General features: G+C 37.1%; 1 protein-coding gene across 2 annotated transcripts; it reads right to left on the reverse strand.

Moving 5' to 3' along the window:
* Window positions 1-124: 124 nt before the first annotated feature.
* On the reverse strand, window positions 125-24222 carry LOC124884047. 2 transcript variants are annotated; one of them, XM_047391636.1, is made up of 22 exons: window positions 24119-24222; window positions 22977-23261; window positions 20758-20813; window positions 20259-20435; window positions 19927-20161; window positions 19694-19831; window positions 19468-19580; window positions 19253-19338; window positions 14769-14800; window positions 13798-13884; window positions 13339-13395; window positions 12515-12547; window positions 10179-10225; window positions 9965-10017; window positions 9658-9881; window positions 9295-9548; window positions 8221-8346; window positions 7843-7978; window positions 6185-6232; window positions 6052-6090; window positions 5622-5912; window positions 125-1032 (listed from the first exon to the last, which is right to left on the reverse strand). In XM_047391636.1, the coding sequence occupies exons 1-22, from the start codon at window positions 24123-24125 to the stop codon at window positions 1016-1018; spliced, it is 2541 nt and encodes an 846-aa protein (XP_047247592.1). In that variant the 5' UTR covers window positions 24126-24222; the 3' UTR covers window positions 125-1015. The 2 variants fall into 2 exon arrangements, with proteins under 2 accessions (XP_047247592.1, XP_047247593.1); XM_047391637.1 differs by lacking the exons at window positions 12515-12547; window positions 13339-13395.
* Between the last annotated feature and the right edge of the window lie 1889 nt (window positions 24223-26111).

The following is a 26111-nucleotide window of genomic DNA, read 5'->3' on the forward strand; positions in this document are numbered from 1 at the left end:
CAAACAAAATATCTGAAAAACAAGAATAATCTGAAAATAAAAAATATGTATTTTGTCTCTTCAGTATCAGGGTTTACATTTGAGAATAGCATTAATTTACCATATTTAACTAAAATAATCCAGCAGCCTTTAAAGGAAAGTTTATTTTTCTAATTAAAAGTCATTTCAAATCTTTGTATATTAAAACATGTCATCAATGTAAACTATCACCATATAAAATACATAAAAAAGGTTTATTTTTCAAACCACATGTGTTTTCTTGTCTGGTCCACATTAAGAAGCATAATTATGCAAAACTTTTAACAACTTTAGGTTTTCCACAGTCATAGAAAAAGAAAACACTAATAGACATACGATTAAAACAGGTGCAGAAAAATCGACAAATTTAAAAAAGATGTTTGTAATAAACAAAAATTATACGTACAGAAAAGACTGTAAATAAATGGTAACTGGAACAAATTTATATAGCATTTTTCTAGTCATACCAACCAGTTAATGTGCTTTACACTAAAGGCACAATCACCCAAAAGCCTGACAAAATCAACACTTTCTCACACTGACAGGTAAGGAACTTGAGGTTAAGTGCCTTGCCCAGAGGTCACGAAGTAAACCAGAAGCAAACCCACAGCATTCAGAATGCAAGATAATTACATTCCCAATGAACGTTACATTACATATATGAGTAAATATTAGCATAACTGAGTACATATGAACACAAATCTGTTTTAATGCCTGTTTTACAAAATATTCCATAGGATTTTCCCTAAAGGGGTTTTCATACATCGCACTTGCAGCCATGCAGTAGCTATATAAAGGCACCTTTATGTAATAGGATACAAAGGCTCATATTTGCACATTTTAAAATATAAGAAATACTCTTCTGTGTGTAGAAAATAAAGAGGATGAGGTGAGGTTTGGTCCAGTGGTTGATGCTGCTTTACTGCACTCCTGAGATCCTTGCTTCATCCCACAGATAATCCACAGTTTGTTGAATTCAAATGTTTTACCTGGCAGTTTATCTGTCCATTAAATCTGAAAGCAGACACAACAGAAGAAATATAATCATTTTGCTAAGTTACTCCATGCTGCACCTCGTCTTTACCTGTCGGGTGCTGCAAGTGTCCAAGGCCTAATCTCACCACTATGCACCTCTTTTCAATGTTTGTGGACATAAAATATGACATAGACATTTATTAAATAGTTAGTACACTGATTTTGGGGAAAATCAAATAAAAATAAGAAAGAGATACAGAAATAGCCAAGGTTACTAAGAGGCAGGGAGGGAGAACATTGGCCCAGCGGTAAACATGACAGCATAATGGCTTCCTCCAGTCAAAATAATGAAGGGTTTTATTATAGCAACTCTAGTATACCACTAGGATTTGTGGGGTGGTGAGGAGAACGTTAATACTGCTGTCAGGACACATGGTTACTGAGGTCCATGTATGAGTCACAATAACAGGAAGATAACCTGCCTGCTCACTGAGAAGCTGAGCCATGCTGAAGGGTCAGCAGGATGACTGAGACGGTTATGTTGTGAGTTGTTTGTTGAAATTTTGGTTGTCATGTTAGATAAGATTACAGTTTTGTTGGTGGTGAGCAGGTAAATGCTCGTTTTTTGGTGGTTTGATGTTTTTTTTTTTTTTACTTTACATTTATTGATTTAGTTCTTGAACCGGTTTGATTTGGGGGCCTTAAAACATTGGTATTTTGTTAAGCACTGAGGCATGTTTCCACCACGTCATCCACAGTGGGTGTTACACAAAGCGAGGGAAAGCATGGTAGTGAGATATTGGAGCTTGCTGAGCTGCGTACAATGTTCCTCCTAATGCAAAAAGAGAGAATTCATAAACTTCCTTTAATAGGGAAAATGGTCTGTAAAATGTTTTCATTTGCATATATTTTTCTACAGTATGTTTTTTGTCGTCACTGCTGTACTTGTTGCTCTATTGACTGCAGCTTCGACCCGGTCAGGGGTGACGTTGCAGAACTCTAAAAGGAGCACCTAAACCTTTTGCTCAAGCAGATTTATTCCTTTTGAAGAATCACATTAGTAAAATGTTAGTCAATTCTCCTCCTATTTTCAATTCAGAAACAATGTCAAGAAATGGCTTTGTGGCCATCAAAACTGCCTGCATTTGATACTTTATTATGTCCTTAACGTTATCAACATATTTAATGTATACATTTAGTTATGATGTACAGTTTGTACATTTTTAACATAAATACCAGCTTAACCCAGCTTTTCACAAAATACCTAGCTGGTCGCTGTATTTGCGAGGACTCACAAGTTTACTTGTTGTTCCACACACACAAATAAAGACCAGGGCCTGTATTTTCACATTCTCAGAGTCCTCTCAGGGAGCTCCTATCTTAGCCAATAAATTCTTGTCAAGGACTCCTAGCTTGAGAGTGATTGACTTTGCTGCTGATATTGACTCTAAGCAAGAAGACAAAACTTTCCCATCTTAGTGAGGAGGTGTGGTTGACCCCGTTGCTAGTCGTGATGTGATGCTGTCTTCTAAGAGCTGTGATTGGTCTGAACAGTCTCATGAAGAGAATGCTCAGGGTTCTCTATAATGCTCTTCATTTTATGATAAACATTATGCAAACCTTCTTTGAACAAATCATCTCCAGAGGTTCCAGAGGAGTCCCTAAAACAGAGCCAGCCTTCTTTTTTAGCTTGTTGAGATTTTTTAAGTCCCTGACTTTTGATGCTGCTACCCCAGCAAATGATGGCAGAAAAATCACACTCTGCACAACAGACTTATAGAAGATATGCAGCATCCTGTTGCAAACACCGAAAGACCTAACCTTCCTCAAGAAGTACAGTCTGCTCTGTCCGTTCTTGTAGACGGCTTCACAGTTGCATCTCCACTCCAGTCTGTTGTCCAGGTGAACACCGAGGTATTTACACTCCTCCATCACCTCCACTTCTTCTCCCATGATGGAAATAGTGTTTGACCTATTCCTGTTTCTTCTAAAATTTACAATCATGTACTTTGTTTTATTCACGTTCAAGAAGAGATGATAACAGACATTCCTGAGCAGATCAAGTGTCGTTCTATGCGCTCTCAGCACCAGCCTGGACTGTGAGCAGCTCTGGTATCTGCTGCGATTAGAAGCTACAGAGGAGATAGCAGCACACCAACGAACTTCTCCACAGATGGGGGAGCGTTGTAGATGACCATTTAGGACTACTGACATCATCATGTACAACATAACAAATACTTATTCACCTCATTTACATCTTCCTTCTGTGTATATAGTGCTTAGATTAATGTACTGTATCTTGGTATCTTGTCTAGAGTTTGTATTTATGTGTGTATATATATATATATAAAATATATAAATAAATAAAAATAATATATATAAATAATATATAAAATAATATATAATATGTTTGGATGGGTTGTACTGGAATTCTAATTTCCCCTCGGGGATCAATAAAGTATCTTTGAATTGAATTGAATTGAATAAAAATATATATATACAGGTCCTTCTCAAAAAATTAGCATATTGTGATAAAGTTCATTATTTTCCATAATGTCATGATGAAAATTTAACATTCATATATTTTAGATTCATTGCACACTAACTGAAATATTTCAGGTCTTTCATTGTCTTAATACGGATGATTTTGGCATACAGCTCATGAAAACCCAAAATTCCAATCTCACAAAATTAGCATATCATTAAAAGGGTCTCTAAACGAGCTATGAACCTCATCATCTGAATCAACGAGTTAACTCTAAACACCTGCAAACGATTCCTGAGGCCTTTAAAACTCCCAGCCTGGTTCATCACTCCAAACCCCAATCATGGGTAAGACTGCCGACCTGACTGCTGTCCAGAAGGCCACTATTGACACCCTCAAGCAAGAGGGTAAGACACAGAAAGAAATTTCTGAACCAATAGGCTGTTCCCAGAGTGCTGTATCAAGGCACCTCAGTGGGAAGTCTGTGGGAAGGAAAAAGTGTGGCAGAAAACGCTGCACAATGAGAAGAGGTGACCGGACCCTGAGGAAGATTGTGGAGAAGGGCCGATTCCAGACCTTGGGGGACCTGCGGAACCAGTGGACTGCGTCTGGAGTAGAAACATCCAGAGCCACCGTGCACAGGCGTGTGCAGGAAATGGGCTACAGGTGCCGCATTCCCCAGTCCTGGGCTACAGAGAAGCAGCACTGGACTGTTGCTCAGTGGTCCAAAGTACTTTTTTCGGATGAAAGCAAATTCTGCATGTCATTCAGAAATCAAGGTGCCAGAGTCTGGAGGAAGACTGGGGAGAAGGAAATGCCAAAATGCCAGAAGTCCAGTGTCAAGTACCCACAGTCAGTGATGGTCTGGGGTACCGTGTCAGCTGCTGGTGTTGGTCCACTGTGTTTTATCAAGGGCAGGGTCAATGCAGCTAGCTATCAGGAGATTTTGGAGCACTTCATGCTTCCATCTGCTGAAAAGCTTTATGGAGATGAAGATTTCATTTTTCCGCACGACCTGGCACCTGCTCACAGTGCCAAAACCACTGGTAAATGGTTTACTGACCATGGTATCACTGTGCTCAATTGGCCTGCCAACTCTCCTGACCTGAACCCCATAGAGAATCTGTGGGATATTGTGAAGAGAATGTTGAGAGACTCAAGACCCAACACTCTGGATGAGCTAAAGGCCGCTATCAAAGCATCCTGGGCCTCCATAAGACCTCAGCAGTGCCACAGGTTGATTGCCTCCATGCCACGCTGCATTGAAGCAGTCATTTCTGCAAAAGGATTCCCAACCAAGTATTGAGTTCATAACTGTACATGATTATTTGAAGGTTGACGTTTTTTTGTATTAAAAACACTTTTCTTTTATTGGTCGGATGAAATATGCTAATTTTGTGAGATAGGAATTTTGGGTTTTCATGAGCTGTATGCCACAATCATCCGTATTAAGACAATAAAAGACCTGAAATATTTCAGTTAGTGTGCAATGAATCTAAAATATATGAATGTTAAATTTTCATCATTACATTATAGAAAATAATTAACTTTATCACAATATGCTAATTTTTTGAGAAGGACCTGTATATATATATATATATATTTATTTTTTTTAGGAGTTTTCCAATTTTTGCCAAATGTTTATTTTTGAAAGCATTTTACAGTCTGTAAAATTTTAAATAATTCTGTATGTGATTTTGATTTACTTTTTATTCATGGTTATTCATTATTGTTTCTATCATTTATTTATTCTTCCTAATATTACCTTACTAGAGGTGCACCTTTAATTTTTCCTGCCGCCCAAACTATTTAATTTCCCCCTAGGGGGATGAAAAAGTTAATCTTATCTCTATATTAATAATTTTATGATTGTTATAGAAGTTTATGTGCTCATTTACTCGACTATTAAGAGGGTGGATCTCTGCACGATGGAGCTGGTAGTGTTTTATTCATTTAGTGTTGTTCATTGTATTGAAAATATCTCTCCTTTCTCTTTCCAAATCTTTGCAAAAAATTACTTTGAGACTTTCAGAAAACTTTAGGAAAAATTGATCAAAAATACAACGACATTTTTCAATAAAGACTACCTATTTGGAAGATAAATGTCAAGGAATTTAGAGTAGATAAAATTTGTGGACCATACCTTGCAGCACCTCCTGAACCTCAGATGGTAAGACATCCAGATCCCTCACACCGTCCCACAGGTCGTTCGCTGTGGCCTCTCCTCGCTTCCTTCCATTCTTCCACTTTACCAGCATCTTAAACTTCTGCATGTTCACATCCCTCTCTGTCTCCTTGATATCTTCCAGATCTTTGTTCATTAAGCCCAAGAAGATGGCCACCTGCATCCACTCTGACCCAAGCATCTTTGAGATCTGCAGGAGTTGCTTCTCCGACAGGTCTCTCCGACCACAGTTCGTTGATTCTTCTCCATCTGGAGAAAGAGACATTGTTACCGTAAACGTTTAGCTTAGTTTAGTTTAATTTAGTAACTCAATGCAGCTGTGCTTAAAAGTCTTCCAATAAGTGGTCAAAAGATGAACAGATTCAAACAGCAACTGCAGTTTTTTTACAGGCATTTTGGTCATCTGAGCTGCTTCTGGTCCTCAGTCCTGTAGGACAGAGATCCTTATGTTAGTTGCAACGCAGAGGCTGAAAATATGATGGAAAATCTGTATCTAACTACAAGGTAAAGAAGACGCTTACGCTTTGCTCTTTGCCTTGGCTTTTGTTTTAAATTGGCCTGGCAGTCATCTGGAAAAAAGCAGCAGATAGACATCAACCGTATTCTAACAAGATGAAACTACAAACATGCATAAAATCCCAGTGAGTTTGTTTGATTCCACTGAATTATTAGCAGTTAAAATGGGAAGATGAGGAGCCACTTTTGTCCATGATGAAATAGGAATAAAAAATAAAAATTCTACAAGACAGTTTCGAAATTGATGAGTTCAGTTTAAATTAATGAAATTATTTGTCAGATGTAAAACGTCGAAGTAAGTTAAAAACAAGAAGGCCTGCAATTCATCTATTGGTCTTCAATTAGAACTTGATGAATTTATGCAACAACACCATCATGAAGGTTTATGTTTGCCATTTCAAGAAATGTTAAAAGGCTTTATTGGTAATATGTTTATGTTTGTTTGCATTTATTTTTATTATTTCTATAGCTTTCAATAAAATGATCAAACAGTTGATCATCACATTGGGAAAAACATTTTGTTTGCTGACAATGGGTCCAGGATACCCCCATATACAGACATGCCTCAAGGACAATCATCAAATAAGAATCAGGGAATATGTGACAAACTGTGTTTTACAGCTTGATATGGGAATTGCTCTGTTTAGGACAGAAAGGTATTGCAGAGGGTGGTGAAATCAGGCCAGCACATCATTGGGCTCCAACTTGCTAGTAAATGGACTTAAATTATATAACGCCTTTTCAATCATACCAACCACTTAAAGCACTTTGCACTAGTGCCACATTCACCCATGAACACATTCAAACACTGATTTGCAGATTGGTAGGCAACTTGAGGTTAAGTATTTTGCCCAGGGGCACATCAAGACGTGCCAGGATGAAGCTGGAACGGAACCGGTTTTTAGAATCTAACCAACAACTTTCGGATTGCAAGACGACTACTCTTCCCACTGAGCCACAGTCACCTCCACCTATTGAGGATGCTTACAGAAAGCGTTGTGTCAGGAAGGCAGTTAAAATCAGGAAAGACTCCTGTCACCCAGCACATAGACTGTTTGTCCTCCTGCCCTCCCCAGTCTACATCTCTTTTAACCTTGTTAATTTTATGTAATTTAGTCTTTTTTTCCAAATTTCATTGGTATTTGAATCAAAATGTACCATTCTAGTCATTATGACTAGACAATTTTTTTTGCCTTTGCTTTTTTAACCCCCTAAAATGTTTCAGATCATCAAACTAATTTGAATATCAGACAGAGTTAACCTCAGTAGATGCAAAACTCAGTTTTCAAATGCAAAGTTTAGTTGTGAGGGGAAAAAGCTGTCCAAAAAAACTGGGCCTATGTGGAAAGGCAATGACATCTTAAATAATAAATTAACTGATTTTAGTTTTTATATTTAAAAGTTAAGTCCAATTTCACTAGCTACACCCAATCTATATTACCGCCATTAATGTAGGATAAAGTTATCATTTAAAAAATGTCTATTTGTCTACATGTTATAAGAAGCATCTTCTTGCTTGTATATGAAGCAATAACAAAACTTGTAACCGTCTAAATTTCAAGCTTTTTTTACAATTAGAAACATGTTCAAACTTTTTATGTTAATTAAATATAATGATAATATGACATTTATATGTAACAAAAATGTCCAAATGCACTAGTACCTTCTCTGATGATCGCAGACCAAATGGTTTCATCTGTGGTCGTGTTTCTTACAGACCATTTAAAAGGAGGCTGCACCTCAAAGACGGCTTCAAAGTAGCCTTTTATCTTGATTAGATCTAGAGTGAATTCCAGCTCCTGCAATGAGGCACACAAACATGGTTTAGCATCAGCCAAAAACGTTTAGCTACAACATGGCAAGCAAAACGATCCAAAAGAAAGCCAGCAGGAATACTGATAAAGATAAAGCTAAAACATTCCAAGTCTAACTGCACAAGACTTCTGCGCAAAACTTGATGCATTAGTCTTACTCTTGGCAGCATGATCCAATCTGAATAATGCTTTATGATCACAATTAATGCTCATGAAAACAAACACACCTCAGGTAGGATCTGTCCCTCCGGCTCGCTCGATAGGTGAAATGTCCCCTCAACCAGTTTACACATAGCAGGCTTTTGGATCCTGATGTATTCATTCTCGTATGTGTGAACTTGTTCGTGTATGTCCTGAATGATACCAGCAAAGCAGGATGACAAGATGGAGCAGGGTGTTAATTCGTTTCCTGGCAGCAACAACAAGGAGGATTCACATTAAAGCATCATGAAAGCTGAGAAACCACATGGAAAAAACTAAGTGCAACATATTTAAAGAACTGGCCTCTCGTACGATTATTAATCAGCTGGATCCTCCCAGGCCCACACGTTCATGCAACCGCATTCACACTTCCTTAATGAATTCGCAGCTGCTTTGTAGCTGTCAAGATGTATGTGGTACACTTTGGCTGTTTTTAAAAATATATACTGACCTATTTACTCCTCATCTCCTGCTCAACTTTATTATCAGGCAGGAAGTAAGATAAACCCAATAATACCAGTGACAACAGTATTACACAAGAATGGAAATGTGAACCATGACAATGTCAAAACCACAAAGGCTGCAAACATGAACAAAAGTGAAAGTTACCTTTAGGTCTAAATCTGTTCTTACTGTTCCCACATGCAGTTTTAAAGGTGAGGTATTTTGCTGGAGTTTCAGGCATGAACAGTTGAGCTGATTAAAAGTCTCGACTGATGATTATCTCATGAGTGGAATATTTCTCTGTGTAAGGAAGAATATTTTTCATGCTCTTGTTTTGTTTTTGCTTGCACACTAATGGAAAAATGTATTAGAAATAACAGGCTAAATTCTTTATTAATACATGAGAAATTATTGTTTTTTTAGACTCAGAATCTGTAAAATATTTGATCTAATTTGAAAACTCTCTTAGAGAACAGTAAATGTTAAATAAATTAGATAATTCTGACATAAATTATCTTGAATCTATCATGAGTTTGGCCTTCAGCCAACAGACAATTTAAAAACAAATTACAAAACCAGTGTCAGTCAAAACTCAAGAAATCCCTCAGTTTCCATACCAGAGATCACTTAACTGCTGTCAAGGTAATACCGCTTACATTAATCGAAGACTGGTCATTTATAGCCAGGTAGACATGGAAGCTGTAGTTATTGGAGTCACAGTAGAGCCTTTTGTAGACCAGAACCACCCCATGATACTCTACTGGCAAGGTAATTGGAATGATGGGACCCACGGGGGACAGGACCGTCACCTTCCACTTAACGTGTCTACGTGAGTACTCTGCAGATGGCTCAATGAAAGCCATATCCTTCATATGCAGGATGCTGAACGGCACGACATTGTCAAGAGATTCTAGAAAATGTCAGACATGGAAAAAAGGTTTTATGGCAGTTCTTTTAAACGGTACTCAGTACTGAAGATATTTTTCACAGGCTACAAAAGAGGTCCATGATGTTCTTACGGGCTAAGCAGATGGAATGTGGGAACTGGATAGAGGTAAGGACAGACGCGTCCTTATCGACTGTGTGGATGTTGAAAATTGGTCCAGCTAATTTCCAGGAGTTCGACAGGAAGGAGCTGAATTTGGACCAAGATAAGACAGAGTACTGCACAAGAACCCGCTCACTTGCTTCAAAAACCAGGCCGGTGACCGAACACTCGTACTGGCCTTCTTCCAGCTGCAACCTATAACACACACACGCAGGAAATGATGGGGCTCATTAATAAGTACAAATCTGCTGCTGCGACTGTTTCACTGGCCCACTCACTGGAAACATCCATTTGAAATCCTCTGAGGAGTAACAATCTCTTGGCCATGGGTCTGTAAAGAGCACACAGAAATTTAGTTGCATAACCCATCATAATAAAAACACTATAATAAAGATGAATAAAAGAGCGAGCAAATTATGCTTCTAAAGTGTATTTGCAAAACAGAGCAAAATGAAGCTCTACAAGCAGATAATATCTGGCTTCAGACCTTACCTGAGTGATGGCTTTGCATTTTTCACAGCAAAACTGGAATCTGGGAGCTGTCAGGATGAACAATGATCAAAAATGTTAAAACAAACCAAGTAGCACTACTTAAAAAAAGTTCCAATATATCTTTACCATTTTCAGATACAACTAGACTTTTATGGCATTTAAGGCTTTTTTACTAAGGTAGAATCATTGTACCCTTCAGGCATATCTGAACATGACCTATTTGAACCACTCTTTCAAGAAAATGCAAGTAAACATCCTGCAGCAATATCTACTGTCTTGCTTGTTGCCTGTAGAAATCACTGATGTCATGATCATAACGCATCTGTTCAGTTTACTTGTCTATGCAGTGAAAAGAAAATGTTAGGGGCTGCCCGATACTGTAAAGGAATTTGGGTTAGTTAGGAAAAGGTTTACATAAGTTCTTGCCTGTTTTTTTTGTTTATGGGTTTCTTTATCAGAAAAACATACAAACAAATGTATCCATTGGAAATATGGTTAGTGACAGTGTAACTGGACAAACTCAATCAAGCATTAATGCAGTGTTTGTGTCAGAAAGACAGTGAATGAAGTACTGCCCCACCCTCAACTGTACAATAGTAGATTTTACTGGTTTAAACAAGTAAAAACTACTACCAGGTTGACAGCTTGTGGTGTGCTGATGTATGACTTTGAAATGCCGACAGTTCGCTTAGTTACCATCAAAGTCCAACTGTAGTCTGGCACAGCTGTTTGCATGTAAACTACAGCTGACAAGGAGCACCTCCTGAGCGTAGCTATTAGTGGGGCAGATACTGCCTCCAATGACAAATCATGTCCATACATGACATAAGTTTGTAGAATATTTGTAGAAATCTGAGGCATGCAGTCTGGAATATCCATCCCCAAGACTTTTCCATGGGATTCATATAAGAAAAATGTTTATTTAGAAATCAATTGACACACTGCAGTAATGTCATCTTAAAAGACCTTGTCATTACTGCACTGATTAAGGCCCTCGGTCAATAGAGACGCCTGCTGAAACATTTCAACCAAGCCAGCTGTATGTTCATATTCCATGTACAACCAGAAGCTCCATTGTCTCTCTAAAGGAAAAGCTCCCCAGATCGGAGCCTCCTCCACCATGGCGCATAGAAAAAAACTCCAGTAGGATCTTCTTGTAAAGCTAGTAATGTTGGAACATAACAGGACATTCAAACAATTTTTTCCTTGTCTTAAGATTTTTTTTATATGTCACTTTCCCATGTTTGGTGCTTAGAAATTCTAAAAGGCCAAGTTTGAGGGGTGGAAGGAGACATGGTCTTTGAAGATCTTTCCTGTTCTCTAAGCTCTTCTCCTGCAGATGTCATCTTGTGGTTATTGGGCTGTAGTCAGTGTCAGTATGGGCTTTAATTAAGGTCATGAACAGACTGACAGGCTGTTGGATCCTCTAGGTCAACATACGAGAATTTTTTGGGGTCTGTAAATTAAGCTTCTCGACCCAGAAATCTCAAGATCTTTTAAGGAATAAAAAAATGACTGTCGTGTTTCATCCAACCTTGCCAATGAAGGTACCATGCAAGAGACCTTGCCAGGGCATCTTAACAACCCTGCTATGCTCTAAGACCAAAAGCCTTAATGCCTTTGCCATAAGGGGGTAAAGACGTACTTGTTATTTCTTTCCGGTTCTTAATATGTTGATCAGGAATGTAAATATTTCTGCAAGCATCAATAGAAATTTAATTTGAATACATTTATCCTAGACAAAAGCCCCACATTTATTCATTCCCTGAGGTTTAGGTTTAAGGTAATCCTTTAATTTAACCAACATGTTTCTTCTACCTGGAAGTAATACCAATGTTTAGATAGACTCAGCCAGAGTCCTGACTTGGACTTGATAGAGAATCTGCGAAGGGAGCAAAAGTTTATCATGATGATAAGGAGGCCCTCCAATATTAAAGATTTGAATCTAATCACAAAAGATAAACTATCAAAATACCAGTGAAAATATGCAAAATAAGGTACTGCTTTGAAACGTTGTTTTAATATGTTTTGATAGATCAGTGTCCTATTTCCTACACACAACAAAACAAAACACTACAACCTAAGTATTTGAGTAATTAACAATATTGGGGTGGACTATTATTTGGGGTGAATATTTTGTTGGCACCTGCCTCTCTGTATTGACCTGCCTGCAGCCAAACAGCAAGTTAAACATCTTGCTTGAACGCACGTTTTGTTGTTTTTAGATTCATTTGAGTCAGCCTCTTCATCATTTGCAAAGAGAAAAAGGAAGAAAAATGTTGGAAAGTAAATTTCAGATTTAATTTTGAATTGGTTATCTGGAGTGAAAGACCTACCTTCTTCTTCTCTACCATCTTCTGCACCGCTTCCTGGTGAATGTTGAAATACATAAAAAGGTGGTCAGGAGCACAAAAATACAGAGGACTGATTTTATTAGGCACATACATTTTTTAGGTGAGGATTTACATTTATTATCCAGATTTTACAGTCTGTATGTAATTATTATTATAAAGCTACAGAAAAGTGTAATTTATTTAATTTTAAACCAGGGCAAACTGCAGTCCGTTAAATGGCCACTTCAGAAAAAACCGATCCACCAGTAGAAAATGTATTTAAAAAAGGTTGTATTTTCTATGATATTAATGACTTGATTGCACTTGAATGAATGAATGAATGAAGGATTGAAAGAATTAAATAATGAATGAATAAATTAATTCATTTATTAACATGTAAACAACAACTGTCAGCAGAAAGAAATGTAATGAAAAATATGAATACATAAATAAACTAAAACCTTCCTATTTATTTTGAAAAGGAGCACGAAGAAGACAATAAATCAATAAATCCTACCAGCATTTGTCTCATCCAGTATACACATTATGCATTTCCAAAAAAAAGCAAAACTTCTGGCTTTCATGTAAAGATTAATTTTCCCTGAAAACATATAGTAAAATATTATCCAGCTAAAATGCCAGATAAATCTTCAAGCATTAGGTGTTTGTCTGCTTTTTTATCCAAAGCACAGTAAGTCTCCCTTGGCAGAGAATTAATTTTTATCCACAAAAACCTGAAACTGATTTTAAAAACTCCCATTAGGATCCCCAAAGGGTAAGGGTGTTTCTTTGAGGTAAAGGGCATAAGTTTAAAGTGAGTTTCTCACCAAAATCTTCATGTTCCTCCTCATCTTCCTCTTCTGAGCTGTCCACCTTGAATGTTTCTGTTTGTTCAATAAAACACGTAACACACAGTTAGTAAAACCTTTATGCCGCCCAAGCATTTAACCTTCAAACTGATGTGATATTTGTGCTTAACGGAGCTGCTGCTCTCACTTTCTGAGAATTTAAAAACTATAAAATAAGATGAAATCATTACGTTTTTAACATTAGGAAACAACAAAACATTTAAAGGTTTGGAAAGAAAATATTTGAACATCCCTGAGCTACAGCAAGTTAAACATCTTGCTTGATCGCACGTTTTGTTGTTTTTAGATTCATTTGAGTCAGCCTCTTCATCATTTGCAAAGAGAAAAAGGAAGAAAAATGTTGGAAAGTAAATCCAACATTGCCAACGTCAGTTTCAGATTTAATTTTTAATTGGTTATTTGGAGTGAAAGACCTACCTTCTTCTTCTCTACCACCTTCTGCACCGCTGATGTGATATTTGTGCTTAACGGAGCTGCTGCTCTCACTTTCTGAGAATTTAAAAACTATAAAAATAAGATGAAATCATTACGTTTTTAACATTAGGAAACAACAAAACATTTAAAGGTTTGGAAAGAAAATATTTAAACATCCGTAAGCTACTAAAGGATTTTCAGTTAAAGGTGTTTAATGCAGTTAGAAAGTATTTTTGCCTATGACATCAGGGGATAAGGAGTGTCCATGTCTGACATAAAAGGCCAAATTTATGCAATAATTTTGACTTGTTATTGTTTTAAACATTTGAGTTTAAATGCACTCCTAGATTTTTATGCCAGCTCTATTTCTTTTGCCTCGTGCTTCTTTTTCTGCTTTTTGCATTTTGAAGCTTTACTTACAAACTGCAGAAAATGCAATTATTTAAAAATCATTCCCTGAGCCTCAGATTTTGATCATGACACAATATCAGCTTAATTGCCATTAAAACCCACCTGAGTGCCACTAACAAAACTCAGTCACCCAGAGATATATAATATTCATATTTACTGCAACCCTAAGACCTGGTTGAAATTCTGGTGCAAAAGAAGTAATTAAGTACAAATGATTTCTATAACAAAATTAGAGGTGGAATGATTGACTATGTAACATTTTCATTTTCTACCAATACTTATCTTGCTTCTTAGTTGTCTGTGCTAATCTGACCAAGTAATAATCAACACCACCGAAGTAAAAGTATGTTGTAATGATTGAGCAAGCATATTCCAGCCATTTCTGCTAAATTATGTAGAAGGAAGTGAAGAAAGAGGCTGACTGACTGGAGGGTATTGAGAAAAAAATTATTTATTATAGGTGTAAGTATGATCAGAAGCATAGATGTAACAATGGATTTGCACTCTGATGAAAAAAGATGAGCAGTTTTCAGCTATAAAGAAAGAGGGACTGAAATGACTACCTTCGTTTCCCATCCCGTAGAAACCTCTAGCTCTGAAAGGTAAAAAGATATAAAGTCAGTCAGTCATTTTCTACCGCTTCTTCCATAGTGGGTCGCGGGGAAGCTGGTGCCTATCTCCAGCAGTCTATGGGTGAGAGGCGGGGTTCACCCTGGACAGGTCGCCAGTCCAGCGCAGGGCAACACACAGACAACCATGCAAAAAAGATATAAACCCAGTGAAAAAAGTGAAGTAGGTAAAATACGTTTTTACATATTTTCGTATACTTTGGGTCAGACTAGTAGTCAGTAAATTCAAGTATGTTTAAGATTTTATATTCTGAATATTGGCTATTTTGAAACAACTTATTTTGTACCACGTGCATTTTAGTCAAAATTAAACTGAAAAACAGTCCAACTTCAAATACACAGTATGTATAAAGAATTTAATAAACTGTATATGGCATCTTAAAATAATTATAAATGGCATTATCATACTAATATGAAAGTAAATAGTATAAAAAATCTTCCTAGAGTTATACTTAAACTTCAACATGATAAAATCTGTCACAAATATACCTTTAATTAGAACCTTTTTAAAAATATATTGACTTCTATTTCACACAAATCCTAAAACAAACACACTTATGTAATTATACATAAATGTCACTTGAAGTATATTTTATTACTATATTGTATTGTATTTTAGTGTCACTATTTTAAAGTATATTAGAACAAAGAAGAAAGTGTCACAGTACTATACATTGTGTTACATGTCTTTTTGTATACATTTTTTATTAGAACATTGGCACTATATTATTGTATATCTAAATATATTTTAAATACAGTAAATTTGAACTTTTTTTTTTGCCAGGGTTGATAAAAATGTTTGTACTCGTCTTCCTCCGCTTATCCGGGACCGGGTCGCGGGGGGCAGCAGACTCAGCAGAGACACCCAGACGTCCCTCTCCCCAGACACCTCCTCCAGGGGGAGCCCAAGGCGTTCCCAGGCCAGCCGAGAGACATAGTCCCTCCAGCGTGTCCTGGGCCGTCCCCTGGGCCTCCTCCCGGTGGGACGTGCCTGGAACACCTCCCGAGGAAGGTGTCCAAGAGGCATCCGGTATAGATGCCCGAGCCACCTCAACTGGCTCTTCTCGATGTGGAGGAGCAGCGCCTCTACTCCGAGCCCCTCCCAGATAAAAATGTTCATATTCATTAAATGATTGTGTGGCCTTAGTGGTATTTATTCAGTAGAGGATTGAAGAGCAGAGTTTAGGGATAGACATGCAGTAAAAAGCCTGGGGTCAGGAGTCGGAACCAGGTCAGCTGTGTTGAGGACTCTAGAGTCCAAACCTGAGCCCCAAAGATTGTTGTTTTACACTTTTAAATGCATCTCAGGGTTAAAAGCCAAACCAGATTTACAAAAACTGAACAAAAAAATCTAAAGAAACCTAAGTTTCTTTAGATTTAGGTTTTAAGCAACAAAAAGGTTGCTTAAAACCTAAATAACTCCAACATTGTTTCTGTTTCGGGTAACTTTAGCAGCTTCACTGGTCACACTGAGAAGGAGGGTTGATGTGCAATAAAAAAAACAAGAATCAACAGATGAAAGTTTAGTTCAAGATCTAGACTTAATTGTATGCTTCACTCAGTTTCTGTGTCTCCCACAGGATTGTACCACTCTCCCACAGCACACATTACAATATTTGCGGATGTCTATAAATACAAATGAGGTGCTTTAATATAAATACACCTAATATTCAAAACAGAGACAAAGCAATCTAATGATAGCTTAGCACATCGGAAAACCTGTGCAAAGATCCTCAGAAGAGTGAGATGCGAGTTTATTGAGGACATTTTGTAGCCTTTAGAAATAAATAATAAACCTATGTGTAAAGGGAAGTGTTAGAGTATTTTAGTAGGTTTCTAAAACCCAGTATACCTCATGGTGGAACAGATAGGATGTTGGTCACTGTTAAAAATAAGAAGAAAAACACTTCATTATTGATCAGTGACTTAGGTAGAACACAATCGTAATACCAGTAATACAAATCATGTAATACTGAAGTACTGGTGGGTGAACTTCAAATTTATATCTGAAGATATTTGAAGAGGTTTTATTTTATAAAAAAATACTATTTTTTTACTTTCCTATAAAACATGTGGTTATTTTGTATTACAAATATATTTACCAACAGATGTATTTCTGCACTTTACAAAACACTTAATTGATCCCACAGAATTTCACTTTTTTTTCTACTTAATAATAAAAACCGCATACATAAACCATATGCTCCGATACATTTTCAGGTTTAGGAATGGGTTTACTCTGTAAAACATGTAATTCTGAAAATAAAAAGATAGCTGTGAAAAAATGAACTACTTTCATAGGGTGTTAGGTCTGAGCAGCTCACTGAAGGTAAATGGTACCATTTTCCATACCATGTTGCCATATATTACGGATATGTCATATGTTATTTTGATGGTACAATGTTGCACTTTAAGGGCAGTTTATTTCATTTTATTATTTGCGTGTAAAGTAATGTGCTTTTATGTTTTGATCTATGGAGACTAATTAAGAAAATATGTTTTCAGTTAAATTTTGTTGAAAATGCTCATTACACTTTACTGTCAAAAATTAAGCGGCTAATTTCTGGCAATTGCAAGCATAAAGTGTCATATTTTGCTTGTAACCATATAGGGCTGTAAAAACATGTTTGCCCTATTACAGTTTTCCTCATTTTTTTCTTTTTTGTCACACTTAAATGTTTGATGATCATCATACACATTTTAATATTGCATAAATATTACCCGAGTAAAAATAAAAGCAGTTTTTGGTAAATGGTGATTTTTAATCATTAAGGGAGGAAAATCTATCATCACCTGCACATATAAAAAAGTGATTGCTCCCTAAACCTAAAAACTAATTGTGCCACCCTTAGTAGCAGCAACTAAGATCAAGAATTTGCGATAACTGGCAATGAGGAATTATGGCCCACTCTTTTAGGCATAAATGTTTTAAAAACAGCCGTGTTGAAGGTTCTGTTGCATGAACAGTGTATTTAAGGTCCTAATACAGTATCTGAATTGGATTGAAGTCCAGATATTGACTAGTACACTCCAAAAATTTAAGTTTTTTTTTTGACATTCAGAGGTGACCTTGCTACTGTGCTTTGGATCATTGTTCGACAGAACCTAAGTATTACTGGTCCTGTATTGATGGCTGGACATTCCCCTGGTAAATTTTCCAGTAGAAAGCTAAATTCACAATTCAATCAATCATGCCAAGTCATCCAGGTCTTTAGCAAGCAAAGCAGCTCGTAACCCTCACACTACCACCACCATGTTTGACTGTCAGTTTGATGGTCTGTTTCTGAAAGGATCTGTTAGGTTTAGGTCAAATGTAACAAGATGCACACCTTCCAGAAAGTTCCCCTGTTGTCTCGTCAGTCTGCAGAACATTATCACAAAGGTCTTGGAAATCATTAGGATGTTTTTGGACAAATGTTAGAGGGGCCTGTGTGTTCTTGTAGGTCAGCAGTAGTTTTGTTCTTAGTACTTTTCCTAGTCTCTTTCTTGCTGTTAAATAATGAACACTAACCCTAACTGAGGCACATGAGGTCTGCAGAGATTTAGTTGCTGTTCTGGGTTGTTTTGTGATCTCCTGGTTGAATCGTTCGAGTTATTTTGGATTGAACAGCCTCTCCTGGGAAGGTTCACCCCTGCTGCATGTTTTCTCCAGTTGTGGATTATGGCTCTCATTTCGGTTCGCTGGCATCCCAAAGTCTTAGCAATGGCTTTGTAACCCATACTGATAGGTGTCAGTAACTTTTTCTACTGTTTTTGATTTTTTTAGATAATGTGTTGTTTTTTCAGATTTTTCAAGCATCAGAAAGGTTTTATTTAAAATAGTTTTTATATCTGCAGGTAAGGTAACAATAGGTTTGTCTGGTTAAATTGGGCTCAGATTTCTGAAGAATGTAGTTTTAAGACAGTTAATTCATTATTTAACAAGGGAGACAATTACTTTTTCCCAGAGGGCCAGGTTGGTTTGAATAGCTTAATAAACAAAGTCGACATTTGAAAACTTATTTTTGTATTTTCTTCAGTCAATCTTTATCTAGTATTAAAATTTGTTTGATGATCTGAAACATTTAAATGTGACAAAGAATCATTACTGGAACTCAGCTCACTTTATTTTTGCAGTTGCTGTATTTTTTATTATATAGTCATTAACGTTTTACATAAAGTGGATGATTATATGATAAACTGTTAAATTTCCAGACCAAACGTAAATCAAATAATCCTTCTAATGTAATTACGTGAAGTTGTTTTTATGTTACATATTTTAAACAAACAGGGAAAAGAACATCTTGCATGATACTGATAGTTATGCTAACTAAAAATATAGTACATCTAACTACTGTAAGGATTCATTTCAGTTTTTCTAGGCAGAGGACTGAGGCGAACTGCTGGTAGAGTCCAAGTTTAAACAAGAGGCAACGTACATTGAGGGGTAAAAGCGCTTTGTCAGTGTGCATCTAATGATTGGCCTCCGTTGTCTCGCAAAAAAATACTTCGGGAATACAAGGATCTGTGGGGTTAAAATAATCAAAAAAGATTACATGAGCAAATCAGCAATCAATAACAAGCTATTTTAATCATCTCAAAACCAATATTTTGAAAGTAAGTTTAAAACATTTTGTACCTACTTGATGCTTACCACACTTATCTTACTGAAAAGCTCAAAAATGTCATCATGATGTGAGCACCATTCGAAAACCTTCGCAATGCGACGGATGAAAAGAGACCCATGATGTCTGAATAGCTCAATGTCTGCAGGAAGATGGGCAGGCTTGAAAAACATTTAAACTTTGCTGCAGATGTTTTAGTTTTTTTGTTATGTTACAATTATCAGAAAATGAAATACTATTTTACTTCAAACCCACCAGGTGTGCAGGAGAGAAGAGAAATGAAGTCTTTTTCTGGATGCACAAAGTGAAGCTTGTCTGCTTCAAAGTCCTCAGTCTGTGGAACATCATCAGCTGTGTTTGGACCTTCGCTGACCAGAACACTTCCTCTTTGTTCTGAAACATAAAAAAGAGCGTGACATACAGGTAAGGCAAGACTCTTAAATTTACTCACACTGTGCTTTGGTATATCTGTAGAAGATCGGAATCACCTCCTCTGCAGGCCTGTATGATGATGACCTTTGGTTTGTTTATTAGCTCTGGACAGCTCTTAGAGCCCAAGTGTTTGAAAATGTTGTTGATTGGAAATTCATCCAGGTTGTCCTCTGTCCAGTTAACCCCAAGGATTTTCCCCAACTTTCCATGAGACATGATAACCACAAACACACTGTCGGTGTGTTTCAGTTTTGGATGTTTAATGAACTTCATTAAAGCCTCATCAATCGCCTGAAGGAAGACAGAAAATCACGTCATTAGTTATTGAATTTCTTCATCATCCAGACAAGAACCTGTTTTATTTGATCTTCCATTTAGAATAAATTACCTTTCCAGTGAGGTCAGTGTATTTCACCACCTCATATCCCAGACTTGAGAGCAGTTTCTCCATGTTCTCCTCATCTATCTCTGCTCCCCTTCTGTTCATTGACTCATTAGAGAACTTTATATTAGTGATCAGCAGGGCTACCCGGTTCCTAAAGGAACTTTGGGTCACGGGGTAGACCTGAAAGGCAAATTAGAAAGATGCAAAGGAAACGAAAAAATTTTAAAAACCAGCTGAACTGGAAACTGATAACATGTTCAACATTAGGAAACATGTGTTTCTCAGGGCCAACAGCACATTGAGAAAAATATTAAGTACTAAATCATCCACACAGTAGAATAAATATTGATTTTATTTAAAAACCCATAGATATTTGGTTATACATCCAACATAACAAAAACCTTTGATACATGTTAATTCATCTCACAGCTTTTCTTTTGTATGGCCATTTATTCATTTATCAAAATAAATATATTTCATAAAACATAAATAAATTACTGACCTCTGGATCATCCTTTTTGGACATCGAGAGCCCTTTCATGGAGAAGACTGGTGGAGCTAAATGATAAACAACAATATTGTTCTTTTGAAAGAAGCATTTAAATTGCATTTGTTAGAGCTTATTTATTACAACATTATTTATGCATAAAAACTTTCTTCAACACCTACTGGCACCCCTAGTAAGGATGTGTTAAAAGCCCTTTTAAACAAAACCATCTTTTAATGCAGTAGCAGAATCTCACAATGTCTTTAATTTGAGTACCGTATTTTCCGCACTATAAGGCGCACTTAAAAACCTTTAATTTTTTCAAAAAATGACAGTGCGCCTTGTAATCCAGAGCGCCTTATATATGGATCAATTGGTTAATTGGTTGATCCATACTGGTTGTACACGGCGCTCTGTCAAAATGTTTCAGTACGACTGGTAAACTACAAAGCCGCACCACTTGCAGCATTACGGCTACCGTAGTCAGGGGTGTCGCCGAAGTAATAGCGGTAAACACCTGTACTGTGCTTACTCCTAGTCCAACACCACTTGTGTGTGTATAAGGTTTGAATGTACTGTTGCAGGAATTGCCTGAACTATATGTGATTAGAAGCACAGTGTGTGGGGTGTATGTTTCGTGTGTGTGTATGGAAGATGTTGACATTACTCCTCCGGACAGAGGTGGCGCTGTGTGCTGCCGTAGCTGAGAATCAAGAGTGAAGGAGTGACGTCGGTATTATTGTGTGTGTGGGGTGGGTAGAGACGGCGACCGGAGCAGCGGTGTATGAGTCTGTAAGCCCTGTGTTTTTACGTGCTGCAAAGTCATTAAAAAGAACCCCGAATCTCTTCAACAACTCAGTGTTTTGATGCTGTTTCTTCATGCTCAACTCAGCAACGTATGAGTGAGGGAGTTAACCCCGAGGAAACTAGTAACTTCGGCCCTGGAGAAAGCGTCTCCCCAGTGTCATCAGACTACGGTCAGGGGACAGAAACAGGAAAGGTTAACAGTACTAACGTTTGATTTAGTGCATCAAACTGTTTCTTTTACGTGTTTACTGAATCAGGGAAAAGTTCCCTTTCACGTTTTAACTAACGTTTGATTTCAACTTCATAGACTCCAATGCATTCCTAACGTGCGGTTGGCTCTATTCAATAGAATTCTATGTAGAGGAGACCTTACCATGAGAGTGAATGGAGTTATCAGAACGCTGGTTTGTAGTGTATTAATAAAGTTTGACAGACTGACTTATCTGTTGACATTCTCTTTAGCACAGCTCCATCTAGTGGATGTATAACGCAACCCCAGTCAAACGTTTGACTGCAGTAGCTTCTATTCTATGCGCCTTATAATCCGGTGCGCCCTATATATGAAAAAAGTTCTAAAATAGGCCATTCATTGAAGGTGCGCCTTATAATCCGGTGCGCCTTATAGTGCGGAAAATACGGTATATTTAATTCATGGGGATGGGGAAATTTTTCTACATTTAGAAATAATTCTTTTTTTAAATAAAATTACTGGTGCAACACCTATTGATACCACCTGCTGGTTCCTGATGCACTCTGACATCGGTCCCAGGGTATAACGGGTCCTCCACCATACTTCAAAGTGGACATGAGGTTATTTTCTACATTTTCAGGCTACGTTTTATGCTGGACCCACATGAAATGGTTGTTGAAACTTCAATCTGAACAAAGCACACAGTTCCTGTTAAATTCTCGGTAGCATTTACCAAACTCCACATGTTAACATTTGTGATGGTGGGACTACTTTTTCCTGGCATGCCTTCCAAACAAACCCTTCATCCTGCTCATTGTGCGTGTTGGCATGATAAACTGTGATCCTTTTCTCATATTGTAGGTCAGAGTTGCAGTTGTGTAAAACATTTTAATTATTCTCTGGCTCTAGATTTGGACAGCTTTAGGGGGTTGCTATGTTCTTGTAGACACTTCCTTACTGTCCCTTATTTGAATCCAGTCTTCTCTTGTATTTCCCATTCTGTAACATAGCTGAGAGAAATTATTCTTGGTATCAAATCCTATTGTATATCCAAGGAAAAAGGAAGGGTTACTCAATAAAAGAATAATTTATAGGAATTATTAGAGGTTTTTCTCCCCACTATAAATACACCAAAGTTAAAGGCTGGATTATTCAGACTTCAGTGTTAGATTATAATACTACAATAAAACTGAAATTATTTCTAAACATTTGTTCAAAATATTTGTACACCTCTTACCTGGCTGAGCAGGCTGATCACTGGACAAACCCAACTCACAGTACAGTGTTGGGTCCAACTTTTGCAGGCGAGCAATCATCCTCCTGCTGGCTTCAGGTCCTTTTCTCTTCACCTTGTCAATGAGAACACGTGCCTTGTGTGCTCTGATAGGACTCGCTTCAAGTACTGAATCCTTCTCTCCATCATTAAACACACCATCAACCAAAAGGCCATCCAGGAGTTGTTTAATTACTTCTATGGACACCTTGTCCACAAAGCCTGGTCTCACTCTGCGAAGTTCCTTATCTGGAATTGCAAAGATATGGGAGAAAAAGTAACTCTTCCTTCAATGCTCCTACTGCTATTTCAAGTCAACAAAGTACACATGTTGCAAAATATAAAACTGCAGTGCTGTTAAAACTGGTTATCTATAAGCTTATTGAGATGTTTAGTAACCCAGTGGTTATTTTATCTACTCAACTGAAGAGAAATGAGAATTGTTTGAATAAATTCCAAGATAAAGGCTGAATAAAAACAGACGAACAAAATATAATAGCTTAAATGAACAAAAGCAACACAAACTGAAAATTATACGGGACTGTGTAAAAGGAGAATTTGATTTTGTAATTTGTAAATAAATTATATAGGAACAAGGAAAAGCTTAAGAATTTTCCACAGTAGTGTTTGTGCAGATATGTATATAAAACACATTGTTGATTTTTATTTAAATACGATCAGCTTTTTTTTTTTTCAATTGTGTTCCATATATTCACCTCTCACTCCACCTAACCTGACAATGAGTTAAAAGGAGAAGACTTAAAAGACTTATTATAGCTAACTACGTGCACATGCAGAGACGGGCCAAAAGTCCAGAACAGCGGTTCACTCCAGGGCCGTCGGCCTGCGTCGTTCATTACCCGAAAAGTTACACTGAGCACCTCGAACAGGGCTCATTTCAGAGCAACTGCGGAGCCAACCGTGCGTGTGTGCGTACAGGAACAGATGGATGCAGAGGGGTATAACCCAGGATGAATATGGCAGTAAAACCTGAATGCTGACTCTGAATGGACTAATTGTAAGTTACATCTAGATCTGTATTTTTTTTTAACCATATCGTATTCAACATCAGTCTCATCTTTAAAATTCAAAGTCAGTTCTCTTACCTGCCATTCTTCATTTCTGAAGTGTTCAAACTGGAAAACTTGCTGGCTTTTATAGGGCAGGCTCATGGAAGTTCGACTTCCTTGTAGGAAACATCACTAGAACGTCCCTCAAAGACGGTTGGAAATGCTCATTGGCTGTAACTGAGTATGGAGGGCCAAAAGGGACAAAATTAAATAAAGCACTATAACATTAAATAAATAAATGTACCATGAAATACATTACTGTACCAATAAATGATTAAATGTACCATTAAAGTATTAAACGCACAATTAAATGTCCCATTAAATAATTAAATATACATTTTAAATTATTAAATTAAATAATTAAATGTCATTTTTTATAAATTTGTTTAAAAATAAATAAAAATGTTCACTACATGTTTATTTTATTTAATTAATACAATGCAGCAGTGTCTTCATGAAATAATTTAAACTGTCATCTTGAGCCATCAAACCCAGTGGGCGGGATTAGGCCAGCTCTGCAACAGATGCTAACGTCTCATTGGCTGCTTCACACAGCAATTTAAGACAGCTTCTTCCAAGATTGCTCTCACTCTGAAGTTAATGTCTTTGCTGGAAAGTGTGGAAATAACTCCAAAAACTAACTCCAGCTCGCCGATTATATGGCAGCCTAACTTCTGTCAGTCTGCCCCAAGGCAACTGTAGCTACAATGTAGCTAGCCACTGATAGCGTTTGAACGGTTGGACGACTGATTGTAGTGTAAAGCGCCTTGGGATCCTCAGACGTGATAAAGTGCTGTACAAGTACAGGCCATTTACCATTTGGTCTAAAATATCTCTAACCAGTTCATTAGAGAGCTTATTGAGGTCCTGCATGGAGGAAGCTGACACAGAATCACAGGATCAGCGTTAGCCATGCCCTCTAAATGTAATGGGTCACGTTGACAGTTTCAGGACAACACACTGCACAGAAGCCAAGAAATAAATAGAGTGAAATAATTATATTGATTTTTAAATGAATTTATTAAAAAATGACATTTAATCCTTTAATGTAATTATTAAAATTGTATATTTATTTAATTGGACATTTAATTATTTAATGATGTATTAAATGAATAAATGGTACATTTGTTTACTTCATGGTACATTTATTTATTTCGTGATTTTATTTTTATTATTTTTGTCCTTATTTGGCACTCCAAACTAACCATGTAGCCTGTTTTTGTTTTTCTCCAACAGTGGCCACCTATGCTTGACTTTATTTTATGGTTGTTGGTTGCAAACATTTTGAAATTGCATGTCCACAAAAGCAGAGGTAGGTAGCAGATATGATGCTCAAATTATAGTCGCATTACCTCCACAATTATGTACTCTGGTATACGTAAAAAATACTCCCCAAAAAAATCATCCAAAGCAAATATTCAAGTAAAGAGTAAAAAACGTATTTGGTAAAACCGTTAATCAAGTACTGAGTAAATGTTTGATTACACATCTGTAAAAATAATAATAATAATAATACAAATTCGTCCCCGGCTTGTCATGCTTAGGCCATACGTGCCACGCCCCGTTGGCTTTGATGCAACGTAGCAACAAAACGTCAGCGCGGCCGTCATATTGTGAATGGCATGTTCTCCCTGAAATCCAATATCATTAAGTATGAAAAGGCCACAATAACCTTCATACGATGTGGCTGTGACTCAGTGAGAAGAGTAGCTGCCTTGCATTCCGAAAGTTGTCCATTCAAATCCAACTTCCTCCTGCCATAGTGTCCTTGGGCATGTCCTCAAGCTGCCTTTCAATGGTTATTGGTAATACGTTTATCAGTGTGTGATTGTGGCTCTAGTGTAAAGTAGAAAGACGTTAGATAAATTATGTCCATCTACCACACATGAAATGTATAAATAAAGCAATAAAACAAACACTATATGTCTTTGTATTAATAATGATGATTGCAAAAATTAACACTACGTCAAACCAAAGAAATAATGAGAAATTAAACACAATCCTACCTGAAACTGCTGCTAAGGATAAG

The sequence above is a fragment of the Girardinichthys multiradiatus genome, chromosome 18, assembly GCF_021462225.1.
Source record: "Girardinichthys multiradiatus isolate DD_20200921_A chromosome 18, DD_fGirMul_XY1, whole genome shotgun sequence".
NCBI lineage: Eukaryota > Metazoa > Chordata > Actinopteri > Cyprinodontiformes > Goodeidae > Girardinichthys > Girardinichthys multiradiatus.

Bases quoted from the DNA above. Each gene is read 5' to 3' on its own strand.
- LOC124884047 (XM_047391636.1), bottom strand. The intron at 19,581-19,693 runs GTGGGTTTGAAG...ATCTTCCTGCAG, and splicing joins TCTTCTCTCCTGCACACCTG to ACATTGAGCTATTCAGACAT. The intron at 7,979-8,220 runs GTGTGTTTGTTT...GCCTCATTGCAG, and splicing joins AGGGACAGATCCTACCTGAG to GAGCTGGAATTCACTCTAGA.